The 14,070-nt window shown below is 44.8% G+C and overlaps 1 protein-coding gene across 1 annotated transcript in view; it reads left to right on the top strand.

Annotated features, from left to right (window-relative positions):
* The window catches only part of GPC3 (glypican 3), a 425,362-nt gene extending 414,919 nt beyond the window's left edge, over window positions 1–10,443 (top strand). The window contains exon 8 of the mRNA XM_059910058.1: window positions 9,928–10,443. Within this exon, the coding sequence (XP_059766041.1) occupies window positions 9,928–10,097 (170 nt within the window). The 3' untranslated portion in view covers window positions 10,098–10,443. The remainder of the gene's footprint in view (window positions 1–9,927) is intronic.
* The last annotated feature ends 3,627 nt before the right edge of the window (window positions 10,444–14,070 follow it).

Raw genomic sequence — 14,070 nt, 5'->3', positions numbered from 1 at the left:
TGCTTTGGTATCAGGTACGTTCACACACCCCTCCACAAAGTAAAATGCCAGAGGAGCAGTGCACTCACACCCCCCTTAGGAACTAGGATGCACCCCGAATCTTTTGGTTTCTATAGTGTTTTAATCATGGTAAAATATATATAACAAAACATTTGTCATTTTAACCATTATGTATACAGTTCACTGGCATTAATTACACTTACAATGTGTGTGTAACCACTATTGCCAAAATTTGCCTAGTCTGCCTATTTATATTTTATGTAAATGGAATCATATGACATGTGCTATTTAGTGACTGGCTTCTTTCACTTAGCATCATGTTTTTGAAGTTCATATACCTTGTACATGTAGGAATGTACTTCATTCCTTTCTATGACTGAAAAATATTCCATTGTATGGATAGACCACATTTTGTTTATCCATTCATCCATTGATGGACACTTGGGTTGCTTCCACCTTTTGGCTGCTGTGAATAATCTGCTATAAACATTGGTATACAGGTATCTGGTGTCTCGTACAGGTTGTTAATGCATCAGAGATAACAAGAATATAGCATTTCCAAAGGCCGTCTTTGAGTTGGAACTCTGGAGGCACCTTCTCGTGAAGCTTGGTTGTACAGGTGTTGTGACACTGATAGCACTGCCACAATACCTCAGCACACTTAGGATGGCAGTGCTTCATTTCGCTCACTGTCAAACTTCTCCGAAGGCTAATCAGTATTCAGTGAATCCACATCAGCTCCCACTCTCTTCTCAACTCAATACTCTCTGGTTTTTGACCTAAACACCCTACTGAAACTTCTCTCAAAAATCTCCCGTAAACTTCTAGTTGACACTTTCAGTAGCTTCTTCTCAATCCTTACTTTCCTTGACCTCTCTATAACATTCCACCATGCTTCTCCTCCCCTCTTTAAAGTGTTCTCTTCCCTTGCCTTTTATCTATTTATTTGTTTGTTTGTTTATTTTTGGCTGTGTTGAGTCTTTGTTGCTGCATGTGGGCTTTCTCTAGTTGCGGCGAGCGGGGGCTACTCTTCGTTGCGGTGCGCGGGCTTCTCATTGCGGTGGCTTCTCTTGTTGTGGAGCACGGGCTCTAGAGCACACGGGCTTCAGTAGTTGTGGCTCGCGGGCTCAGTAGTTGTGGCGTGTGGGCTTAGTCGCTCCGTGGCATGTGGGATCTTCCCGGACCAGGGCTCAAACCCATGTCCCCTGCATTGGCAGGTGGATTCTTAACCACTGCGCCACCAGGGAAGTCCTTCCCTTGCCTTCTGGAAGCCTTTTCTCTGCATCTTCTCCCCTGGCCCTGGCTGAACAGTGTCTCTGTCACCAGCTGCTTGTATTCCAATGACTCTCAAGCCCATTACTTCCCATGGGAATCAGGTAACCCCTCCTGTGGGAAGGGAAGGCTTTGAGGAACTGTGGTTCCTGTGGAGCTGTTAGGTAACCTCAGGTGAGAAGGATCTGTAGCCATGAGAGTAACCGTCGTGACACTCCTGTGGAAGGTGATGATAATTCTAGGACCGGTGGAGGAAGGCCAGCACCACACCACCCACTCACACTGTCACACTTTCCAGGATGGAGCCGTTCTGTTTCTGGGAAGATGACTTGACTCATGATGTACCTAAACAAGCATAGTAGTGGCCCACATCATAATAAGATTCTACAGTAAAATGATCTGATTTCCAAGGGGATTACGTGGTATTTTTTATTGTTCCTTTCTCAATGGCTGGACGCAATAGTGAAGCATAGTTCGTGGCTGAATCCCCTGGACACCGTTTTGTATTAGACGCTAAGCAGGCTGAGCCCCAGTTAAGGGCAATTACCATGGCGTTCCCCTCTTGACAAGGAAGTTGTCATCGAGAAAGCTACCTTAAGTCACTAATCAGGACTGTGTGAGTCAGAATGCCCAGCTTTGGGAGTGTACCAAGCCCAGGTGACTCAAGTGTCCCAGCAGTGCTTTTAAGACCTTTCCACCTAAGTACCCCATACAGGCAGTGAAGAGTGGGAATGAACACCTGTCCCTGAGGATCTGGGACATAACCTCAAGGTCCTAGTAAACAGGAAATATGAAGTCTTAAATGAGTTTGCAGATAGCGCACTTTCGCTCCATCATACAGCCTCGCATGTTTCAGTATAAAATAGTGTGCTTTTGCCCTAAATCCCAGGGAAGAAGCATGCCATGGCTTCACGTACCCACAGCCCACTGCAGTGTAACGTGAAGGTACACCCACCCCAGACCGAGAAACAGAGCCTATAGGAAGAGAGGCCATGCCTATACTAGTGGCAGAATCAACTGTATTCTTTCAACATCCCAGCATTGTAACTGAGGGTGTTTGCAGGCTGGAATTAGCTGTAAGAAATGAAGTGGGCATCTCATTGCCCCAGCCCTCTTCGAGGAGAGGCGATTGGATTATTCCCAGAATTTACAGTCATTTAGCTGGCAAAATTGGCAGCTCACTTGTCAAGGAGGCATGTTGTGAAATGGGCCCTAAAAGGAGTCCCATTAGACCAATTAAAACCAGAGGCCTCAAGTGTGCCATTTCCCCCTCGTCTGATCTATGAAGAAGAAAATCTAGACTCCCGCAGACCTGAGGCTCATTAACAAAGTCACTTTCCTCTGCTTTCAAGTCCAAGTAGTCATTTCACACCTGAAAGTTCAGAAACGTTGATGGGTCAGAGGCGGGGGGGATTGATGGGGCAGGAAGGAAGGTTGTGTTGAGGGGAGGACAAGGAAACCAAGATCTATTGGGGATTCAGAAGCAAATGGCGGGGCCCGAAGGCCTCTGTGGGAAGGGGCAGCAAAGTGAGCAGTAGTGCAGTGAACACAATTTCTAGTGCTTTCCCCAACGTCAGCCTCTGGGGTCTACCAAGCAATGTACTGAAGGTTTCGCATATTCACGTCCTGGGGGCCAACTGTGCACAGCAAATACAAAACGCAGGGAGAGCAGTATTGCTCTGTTGCCATATTAGGGCCGGACTGAAGCCATCTGCTGGTGCAGGCTTGGCAAACAGCAGCGTTCGCTCCGCTGGTAGTGTGATGGCAGCTCTTCTTCCAGGCTGCCCCGTGGAGTTCGCCCGCTGGTGTGGGTAAGGCCCCTGTAGCAGCGCCTTGCCCCGCTTGATGCCCACGCCATCAGAGGGCGAGCATTAGAATCCTATTATATGCTCAAGACCCCGGTGGCTCTGTAAGGGCCCAAAGGCTCGTCTCGCTGGCTGACAGATTTTCCCCGGCTGCCTGTGTAGCCCAGGCCCAGCAACTTCTCCCCCAACGCTTGGTGTGCACTGCCTTTAGTAGACGTTATTATGCCAGGGTTTAAAGGAAACAAAAACGGTCCAGTGTGGATTTATTTATGGCCAGGGTCTCTTATCCACAATTAGACCAGCTTAAGAAGAAAGGGGATTCAGAATTTGGTAGCTGGTGAACGTCACCAGAAAGACTCACATCCCAAGGGAAGCAACTGACCGCCTCTGCCTGCTCATAGGTGCTCTGGTGGGGGCAGCCCCCTTGGCTGCTGTGGGTAGAGAAATGATTGCAGCCTGAGCAGACTACGCTCCTCACTGGGCCCCAGGAGCCTTGGAATCAGAGAGGAACAGAACTACTGATAGAAGGAAATTTAGAGTTCATCTAGTCCAATACCCCGATTTAGCAAAATGGGGTGACTGAGGCCCAGAGGAGAGGGAAATGACTTGCCAAGGGTGAAACAGTAACTCAGTGACTGAGCCTGGCCTGGAACCCAGGGCTCCAGACCCCCAGGAGGTGCCCTCTTCTTTAGGAACTCTCCTAGGAGACTGAATAACTAAGCGCGGGGGGCGGGGGGGCGGGGGGGGCCCTCCCCACTGAGTGCTTCATCCAATGCAGAAAAACTTTTCCACACGAAGTGCAGACCTTAATGACTGATGATCATTTAAAGGGATTATCTAATCTGCAACACAAAGGATTTAAGAGCAAAATGAGAGTCAGGGCTGAGTGTATAATTAGTACAGATTGTTGGGTCTAACCCACTGGGTGTAGTTAAACTGATTACAAATAGAAACAGATTTTTGGATTTAGCATGAAAATTTCCTTGCTGGCCCAAAAGGTTCTCACTGACGTTCAGCTGCAAGACAAAAGACAATTTATGCGCGTTTTACGATATGTACCTAACCAAACAAAGATATATTCTGGAAAATCACTGATAAACATAAAAATATGAGTGATTTAAGAGTATGGTTTGTGGTTATTCCCATAAGGCATCTGGTTCGTAGCAAAATGAGAAGGCTTTGGGTTTGGTGTAGATTTAGCTTCTTTCTAGGTTTTTAATTTTTTTTTTTTTTAATATTTGCTACTGGCTGATCCCCAGATACTGTTCCCACAGGCTTCTTGTTTTTCCCAAGACAACATGTCTGACAAGTCTCTCCCGCCCACTTAGGGCTGTCCTCCAAACTGTTAACAGTGATTTCTGAAAAACACAAAACAGATTGTGTGGATTCCTTACTTAAAAACCTGCAGTGTCTCCCTATTGCCCACAGGAGAAAGTCTTAGCATTCCTAATCCACCATGATTTGGCCCTTACTTACTTGTCCTTCCTGCCCTACCTTTTATCACCCGCCAGGCAACACACACACACCACAACGATGTGAACGCTACATTCCTTCCCTCCGTAGAGGCTACTTGCTCCTATTGAGTATGCCCTATCGATGTTCTCAGATATTAATGATTTTTCTCAAGCTGAACCCTCTGCCTGAAATGCATAACCATCTCATTCAGCCCTGCCATAGTTCCACCCATCCTTCATGGTGCAGGTTATGGCCCAATTGTCCCAAGAAGCCTTCCCAGAACCTTCTTTTATTTGGAATTTTTCTCTCTCCCTTCTGTCACCCTGGTGTTTCGCTTGTGCCTTTATCCGAACCCTTTCTGCTTTCTGCCAACTGTCTTGTTGGTTTGTCTACTGGTCTGTTTTCCTTGCCAGACTGTGGGATTCCTGAAGGCAGACACTAAGTCTTTCGCCAAGCTTCTAGCTCAATGCTTGGGCCATGTAGGCTACTGTTAAGTTTGTTGAATTAAACTGGATTATATTTCTCCCATCCAGGAATGTCCATAGTTGTTATCTTTAACCAAAACCCTATTTCCTCTGTGTCCCATAGTGCTTCCTTGTCATGCTAAGCTGTCCCCTTCATCTCTAATCTCCATGATGGTGGCCCAGGCCCAGAGTGTGTCTTTGCTGGAACTCCCATCAGTATCAGCTACAGGAACCCAGCTGTAGGGTTGGGTGATAAAGCTTTGCTGCAGCTGAGTGGGAAGCCTCGGGAAACCTGTAGCCACAGCTTAGGAAGTACTAGAAGGTATTATTCTGAATATTCCTTGGGTCTTTTGGAGGTAGAAGACTTGGCCCAGCTTTGTGCCAGGGGTGCATGATGGCCTTGGCCATCATTGCTGATTGCTTCAGGTAAACAGAACTGATATAATGCCCATTTGGGGTCCCCAAACCTAGAGCTCTTTTCAGTATTTCACAAAGCTTCATAAAGCTACTTAATCAAGTTTGTGATCAGTTCTATGTGGAAACACTGACTTCTCTCATATGCTTTTTTTTTGATGTACAGTTGATTTATACTGTTGTGTTAGTTTCTGCTGTACAGCAAAGTGATTCAGTTATATATACATTTTTTTAATATTCTTTTCCATTATGGCATATCACAGGATATTGGATATAGTGCCCTGTGCTATACAGTAGACCTTGTTGTTTATCCATTCTGTATATAAATAGTTTGCATCTGCTAACCCCAAACTCCCAATCCATCCCTCCCCCAATCCCCCTCGTCCTTGGCAACCACAAGTCTGTTCTCTATGTCTGCGAGTCTGTTTCTGTTTTGTAGATGGGTTCATTTGTGTCATATTTTAGATTCCACACATATAAGTGATATCTTTGGTATTTGTATTTCTCTTTCTGACTTATTTAGTATGATAATCTCTAAGTCCATCAATGTTGCTGCAAGAGGCATTATTTCATTCTTCTTCATTGCTGCATAGTATTCTGTCGTATATACGTACCACATCTCCTTTCTTAGCTTTTCTTTTTAAATTTTATTGAAGTATAGTTGATTTACAATGTTGTGTTAATTTCTGCTGTACAGAGTGACTCAGTTATACATATATATATATATATATATTCATTTTAGTATTCTTTTCCATTTTGGTTTATTGCAGGATACTGAATATAGTTCCCTCTGCTGTACAGTAGGACCTTGTTGTTTATCCATCCTATAGATAATAGTTTGTGTCTGCTAATCCCAAACTCCCAATCCTTCCCTCCCCCACCCCTCCTCCCCCTTGGCAACCACAAGTTTGTTTTCTATGTCTCTGAGTCTGTTTCTGTTTTGTAAATAAGTTTATTTGTATCATTTTTTTTAGATTCCACATATAAGTGATATCATATGATATTTGTCTTTCTCTGTCTGACTTACTTCACTTAGTATGATAATCTCTAGGTCCATCCATGTTGCTGCAAATGGCATTATTTCATTCTTATTTATGGCTGAGTAATATTCGATTGTATATATGTACCACATCTTCTTTATCCATTCATCTGTCAATGAACATTTAGGTTGCTTCCATGTCTTAGCTATTGTAAATAGTGCTGCAATAAACATTGGGGTGCATGTATCTTTTCGAATTATGGTTTTCTCCACATATATGCCCAGGAGTGGGATTGCTGGATCATATGGCAACTCTGTTTTTAGTTTTTTAAGGAACCTCCATACTGTTCTCCATAGTGGCTGTACCAGTTTACATTCCCACCAACAGTGTAGGAGGGTTCCCTTCTCTCCACACCCTCTCCAGCATTTATTGTTTGTAGATTTTTTGATGATGGCCATTCTGACCGGTGTGAGGTGATACCTCATTGTAGTTTTGATTTGCATTTTTCTAATAATTAGTGATGTTGAGCATCTTTTCATGGGTTTTTTAACCATCTATGTCTTCTTTAGAGAAATGTCTATTTAGATCTTCCACCTATTTTTTGATTGGGTTGTTTTCTCGTTGTTGAGTTGTATGAGCTGTTTGTTTGGATATTTTGGAAATTAAGCCCTTGTCCGTCACATCATTTGCAAATATTTTCTCCCAGTCTGTAGGTTGTCTTTTCGTTTTATTTCATGTGTTTTTTAGTTATCTTTGGCAGGATATTTTCCCTGAGTTTTTTTTTTTTTTTTTTTTCAAGAAGGACCCCATTACTATTTACTCACTGCAGTATACTTGGTATATGTACAAAATTTTTCAATTTGTATATGATATGGCTCCATATGAGGTTCAGAGTCAGCCCTGCATTCAAAGAACACCTCTGCCACTTACCAGCTGTGTAAATACAGGCAAAAAAAGTAACCTGAGCTTGAGCTTCCTCATCAGTAAAATGGGAATTATAATACCTACTTCATAACATTACTGAGAAGGTTCGATTCCATGAGATCCTGTATATAAGGGGCTTAGCACAGTGCCTGGCACACAGTGAGGACTCACTCAATAATTGGTAGTCATTTTTATAATTTCAAAACATGGGTTCCAAGAGAGAGACATAACAAAAGAGGTATTTGGTGGCAAAAAGATGAGAAACTACTGGATCTAACATAACTGCTGGGTTTTCCATAACTGCTCTAAGTAGACAAAACTGTGCAGTGTTCATGGATTATTTGAAGAGCAAGGTAAATAGTGGAGGAGCTGAGTGGTCACATTAGTAGACGTTGTTTGCTTAATCCTGATGTTAGGCAAGGGGGATATCTGGAAAAGGAATCTGAAGGCGCTGCTGAAAGTGCTCTCATTCAGGTCAGCCCGAAAAATACTCCTCTTCATTTAAGTTGAGAAGTCGCCATGAGACTCAAGGCTGGGCTTTCAACAGATCCAGCCGTATGTGTTCTCGACTTTGGTGAAATCCGATCGGGACCTAAGCCTGCGCTATCCTTGCCGACTGACAGCTGACCTCGGCCTGCTCTGTGCGCCCTGCACCGTTCACCTTTCAGAGAAAGAGGTCTGATTTCCAAGTAGAGCATTGCTCTTTGTTCTTTTTCTCTTTGATTTTCTTTGTATCTATTTATTCTGGGGGGAGAGGGAATGGATATTAGTCTACCGATTCACTTTTCCCTCAGTAAGAGGGTTCCCTGGAAATTTTGATTTGCGTTATTATCATCAGCACTCAAGAAGAAACACTTTCTCAGCTTCAGAAGAGCAAAATGTGGTCAGATTCATATATATTAAAAGTTAGGACATCATTTCCTTGTACAGCAATGAAAAATAAGTATAGTTAGTAACAAAATAGAAAAATTACTTGTATCAAATGTGATAAGCAAAGGACTCAATAAAATATATATTCAGATTAATAGGGAAAATATCAATACCCATTAGGTAAGAAGGCAAAGGATATGAACTGTTATTCACTGAGAACTAAAACACAGAAAAAGTTCATCTATACTAGTAATCAAATACACTCAAATTAAAGAAACTTTGAGATATCATCTTCTTATACAGACTACAGTATCTTTTATTGGTTCCCTCATCATTGCTGGTGGCATTATAAACTGCAGTAGCCCTTTGGAAAGTAGTGTTGCGGGCCGTGTAATCAGATCCTCTGGCTTTGATCACCTTGACCTTGCTGCCTGCTCTAAGGAATGCCAGCCTCACAGCAGCCGTGGTCCTGGGCCCTGCTCTGCACACATCCTGGACCAGCTGAGTCCTTACACTTTCTTCCTGTGACTTACTTACTGCGTGTTTCATCCCCTGTAAGAGGAGCTCTTCCTTCCTCTTCCTTCCTTCCTTCTGCAGAATCCCTGTCATTTCCTCTGTGCCTGTTGCTATGCATCTCCATGTCCCCAAGGGATCTTTCTGGCTCCATTGGCCACAGGACAGTTGGCTGCTGAGGTCACTCACATCACATCACCTTCACAAGCTATTGAAATAGAAACAAACATTGGTGACCGAGTCCAGAAAAGCCAAGGGAGTAGATTTGAACTCTAAATCTGGAAAAGCAAATCTAAAAGAAACTGAGCCCTGGGCCAGGACCAGCTGTCTTTAATTTCCTGACAAACCACTATCTACTTAGATTTACCCTTTGGGAGATTTTCGCGTTAGGCCAACCCCAATACCCCAATTTCTTTTCAGAATCATGAGCATATCTCATAAACGGTAGGCAGTCGAAGAAAGAGGACCCTTACCCATTAGCCTTTCCTTAGTCTTAAAATTCTATGCATTATATTGGGCTGGCCAAAAAGTTTGGGTCTTTCCACTTACAGAAAAACCCAAACGAACTTTTTGGCCAACCCAATATCCTGTGTGGGTGTGGATATGTGTGTTAGGGGTGGGCGGTGAAAAGACCATATAGATAAAAGAAATATTTCTGAGAAAAATAAAACAACTTCCAATGGCAAACTACCCTATCATCAACTCTAAGGCAAGGCCTCCCAGGGGAAAATCTGAACAGGGTGCAGGGCCCAGGAAAGGTACCCTGGGAGACTACCACATCCCCTCTCCCACCAACACACACACGCACACACGCACACACGCACACACGCACAAGGACACGCATGTAGTCACCCACATGGCACCTTACGTTTGGATACCTGTGAGATCTGGTGAAAATGACCTTCAAGCGTGGCCTTGCCAGGTGGGACATGTGGAAAGGGCCGCTGTGCACTCGGGGGTGTGGGTGGAGCCAAAGGTGGGAGGGAAGCAGCCAGTTCGCCCCCTGTTGGTGGGATCTCTGGCAGGAGCACCAGTAGCCATCTTCCTCGGGCGGGCCCCGCACATAACACCCCTGGCTTCTTCCCATCTCCTGGCGGCCTTCCCTTCAGCGAAAGGAAGAAATCAAAGCTGGGGCATCCCAGCAGTGCAGACAAGCGCTTGGGCCGTGAAGGGTGCAAACCTGAGGCTGTTGGTAAGCCTGTATTTAAATTCTTTCCTTTCTTTCGGCAGAACTGGCTTATGATCTGGACGTGGACGATGCTCCTGGAAGCAAGCAACATGTGAATCAGAAGGACAATGAGATAGTTGCCTCTCACAACCTCGGGAACGGCCCTTCCCCGCTGAAGATTCTCACCAGCTTGGCAATCTCCGTGGTGTGCTCTTTCCTCCTGGTGCACTGACTGCCAAGGTCACCGCACACGTGCTGCCCTTCAGCACCCTGTGGTCTCCCTCTATAAAGGGAACCACCTTTTTCTTTTTTTCTATTTTTTTATCTTATATACCTCCTCCAGCCATTAAGTAGAAGACTAACCATGAGTTACGTTTTCGAAAATCAAATGGTATCTTTATGAGGACGGTAAATTTTAGTGGTAGTATAGATTGTCCTTTTGCAACGAAAAAAAAAAATTCAAATTGTGCCAAATTATTTTCCTATGTTTGGCTGCTAGAACATGGTTACCATGTCTTTCTCTCTGTCTTTCCCTTTGCATGGATTTCTTTGGAAAAAAATAAATGCTCAAATAAAAATGCGTTGAGTCTTTTTTGTAAGCCCACGTACGTGGTGACCATGCAATGCTTTCCCCCTCCTCACCTAGCTTTCTACTCAGTATAAGAAAATCCCCCTCCCTCCCTGCCTACCTTTTGGGTATCAATCTTGGCTCCAAGCTCCAGTCAAAGCCAGTCTGTCCCAACACACACCCAATCCATAATCTCCATTTACAAACAGGGTAGAGTATCTGGCCTATGAAATTAAAGGCATCTCAGAAAAGTGCCCCCGTCTCTCTCTACAAATTTCACTTCGCTGAAAATGTTTTGCCCAACTAGAAATCCTCTGTATGGATCATGTACACAATTAATATCCTTCCTTCCCCCGACCCAGAGAGGGGAGCCCCAGTAGTGCAAAGTAATTCCCCAAGCTTCTTTGCTCCCTGTCTTCCTTCTCCAGGGGCTGCCACGTGGCAGGGCCGGCAGTTGCCCTGGGTCAGGTTGCAGAGGTTGTCACCGGGAAACCCGGGATTTATAGGAAGCAACACAGCTCTTGGCCTCAGCTGGGCTCCTTCAACAGTCTGTTCCACAACTAGGCCTTGCGTACCTGTTGGCTGTCAGGCACTGTACCAGCTGCTGGAGATGATACAAAACTAAACAGATTGGATCCCTGCTCTCATGGAGCCGAAGGTCTGACACCAATACTAATTCCAACATCAGCTTTCTATCAATTGTAGGTCCAGTGTTATTACTTAAGACTGCCTTTTACACATACGGCACACAAGCAATAATGATGCTGATGCTGATCTCTGAACGTTCCGCTGCCAAAGATCCTCAGGAATGACCGACTTGCCACCGTTTCCAATGCCGGGCTTATTGCCCACTTGCCAGGGCGGGTCACCAGAAACATTGTTGACTCTAATGAGTGGGAACTCAACTCCCACCTGAGGGCTAAGAGGGGCGAAGCTGAAGGAGGAGGAGAGAGAGGGGCTGAGGCACAGGGCCAGAGTATGAGTCAAGGTCAAGGAAGGACTGGAATGTCCCCTTTGACACTGGGAGGCGGGCCCAGCCAGGCGCTCCCATTTCTGCCCGGTGGCAGGAGGTGGCAGGAGGTGAGCCCGCGGGAAGCAGGCAGGGGAGTTGTATAACTTACCTTTTCCCCTCCGGCTGTCACCAACACACTTTCATCAGTGTCTCCTGTGGAGCACAAGTTCCCGATAGCCATTTTCATCCTTTGCAGAAATTTTTGCAAATGCCAATTAGAAATGTTTGGTTTAGTGTTGCCTTCAGTTGGTCTTGTTGAAGTCAAGGCTACGATCGGTGGTATTTGTTAATATGCTTTCAATGATTTATAGCGGTTGGTAAGACTTGAACTGGCATTATCTTTGTCTTTTAAACATCATTATTTCTGTATTTGAATGGGATTTGTGAGAATCTTTGTTCTTTGATTCATGAAACCTAAATACGGCAAAGGTTTGTTCCTTGGACTCGAGTGTGCCAGGCTACCAACCACCAGATCAGAAGACGTCTCGAAAGCCTGGTTACCGCCTAATCGTTGTCCCTGTCGCTCTACAGAAAGGTTTTTATTTAATGTGGCAAAAATAGTGTGTGACCCTGAGATCGCGTTTTACGCCTGCAAGCGGAAGGGCACTGTCTTAAAGTCCCTTTCTCCTTTCTGGGAGATGAAGGGGACTGTTTCTACACATCCTTCTCATTCACTTCCCCTCTTCAGACCTCGGTTTCCCTCTTGTAAAGTGGAGAATCAGGTCAAGATGTCTAGTTTCTTTGTTGCTTTCATTTTGTGGCACCACTGGCCCCAAAAGGAAGTAAGTGCCAGTCCCTCTGCCCAGCACTGGTGTTATGCGTGTTCTATTCCCACGTGCCTCTCAGGACGTTGCCAGCTTAAGGTCCTATTTGATATACTTCAGTTCCCAGAACGTGACCCAAGCCAGCCAGCGTTTCTGCGATCTTGGTATACTGCCGCCTATGATCCGTGCATCCTGAGTGATGCGGGGCAGAAGACTCTACAATGTCCAAGGCCTGCTGGCTTCAGTTGAATGGTTAGAATTAAAATGGATAACCGTTCACACTTACAAAACATGGAAAATCCACCATCTCCACCTGACATTTTCCTTTTACTCAATAGCCTTTGTCTTTTAGCATTTTATCCATGCCTTTTCCTATCCCTCTATATTTATTCTTCTAGTTCAGAATCTAGTTTCACAGCTAGTTGCTGGTGGCTTTTCACCTTTGAAGTGTTTATCCTACCCTTTGATTTAAACTTCCTACATGAATTTTGTTAAGATGACTATTGTCCTTAGAATAGGCCTGGCAGTTGGGAAGTGGCCCCATCTTGTTGTGAGTTTTCAGGCCCCTTTCTCATTGGATCCACGTGTGAACTTCCACCAGCTCAACTCTGGTATTGGAACAAGGTTAAATCATAGAGCAACATACTGAATCCCTAGGTTGAAAAGGACCCACTAATTCATCCCACAATCAGTGTTTGATTAGTGCCTAAGGTTGGGCCCTCACTAGGTTGCAAAACAGTTTGTTTGGTCGCTGGACACCTCCAATTTTTAGAAAGTTTGTTTTTTTCAAAAGCGATATATACAGGTAATAAAAATCTAATAGTACATCATCACATAAAGTTTAAAAGATGACATCTATCCCATCATTCCATATCCCGTAGTTATTATTAAATATTTGACTGAAAGCCTTCCAGTCATTTTTCTCCCTCTTTAGGTGCATATTCACACACATGAGATTATACTGAATGTATAATTCTATAATATGAATGAATCTTTGATAGGTTGAGCCTAAATCTGCCTTCCTATAATTTCCACCCATTGGTCTTGGCTCTTCCATAAAGACCAACATGAGATTAAGATGATACCACTTTTGGGACTTCCCTGGTGGCATAGTGGTTAAGAATCTGCCTGCCAATGCAGGGGACATGGGTTCGATTCCTGGTCTGGGAAGATCCCACATGCCATGGAGCAACTAAACCTGTGCGCCACAACTACTGAGCCTGTACTCTAGAGCCCGCGAGCCACAAGTACTGAAGCCAGCGTGCCACAACTACTGAAGCCCGTGCGCTCTAGGGCCTGTGCTCCACAATAAGAGAAGCCACCACAATGAGAAGCCCGCGCACCGCAATGAAGAGTAGCCCTCGCTTACCGCAACTAGAGAAAGCCCATGTGCAGCAACGAAGACCCAACGCAGCCAAAAAAAAAAAAAAAAAAAGATGATGATACAACTTTTCACACAGCTGTCCTTCAACAATAATTTTCAACAATAATTTTCAATCACTGACTCTTGCCTCTTCTGGGTTGGTTTTCTCAGCTCCTTCAGCCCTGTTCCACGCTCCAGTGGGTCAGTGGTCCTCTTATGCTGTCATGCCCATAGCTGAGCTCATGGTGTCCCTGCAGCCGGCGCAGAACGGAGCACGGGTGTTTATGTTCCCACAGAGCCCAAGACCTCCACCAGACAGCAGTCCGAGAATGCAGACACTTAGAAGCCACGCCACACGCTTCATGAACAATGAGCTTGTGGCCAGCTGAAACCCCCAGGTGTTTTTGCCAGAATGGCTGCCAAGCCAGGTCTCTTCCATCCCATACTCGTGTAACTGATTTCTTTAAACTAAATTCCAAGGGCTTTTGATTTTACTTG

The sequence above is a fragment of the Balaenoptera ricei genome, chromosome X (assembly GCF_028023285.1).
Source record: "Balaenoptera ricei isolate mBalRic1 chromosome X, mBalRic1.hap2, whole genome shotgun sequence".
NCBI lineage: Eukaryota > Metazoa > Chordata > Mammalia > Artiodactyla > Balaenopteridae > Balaenoptera > Balaenoptera ricei.
This window is presented reverse-complemented; position numbering and strand designations above follow the sequence as displayed.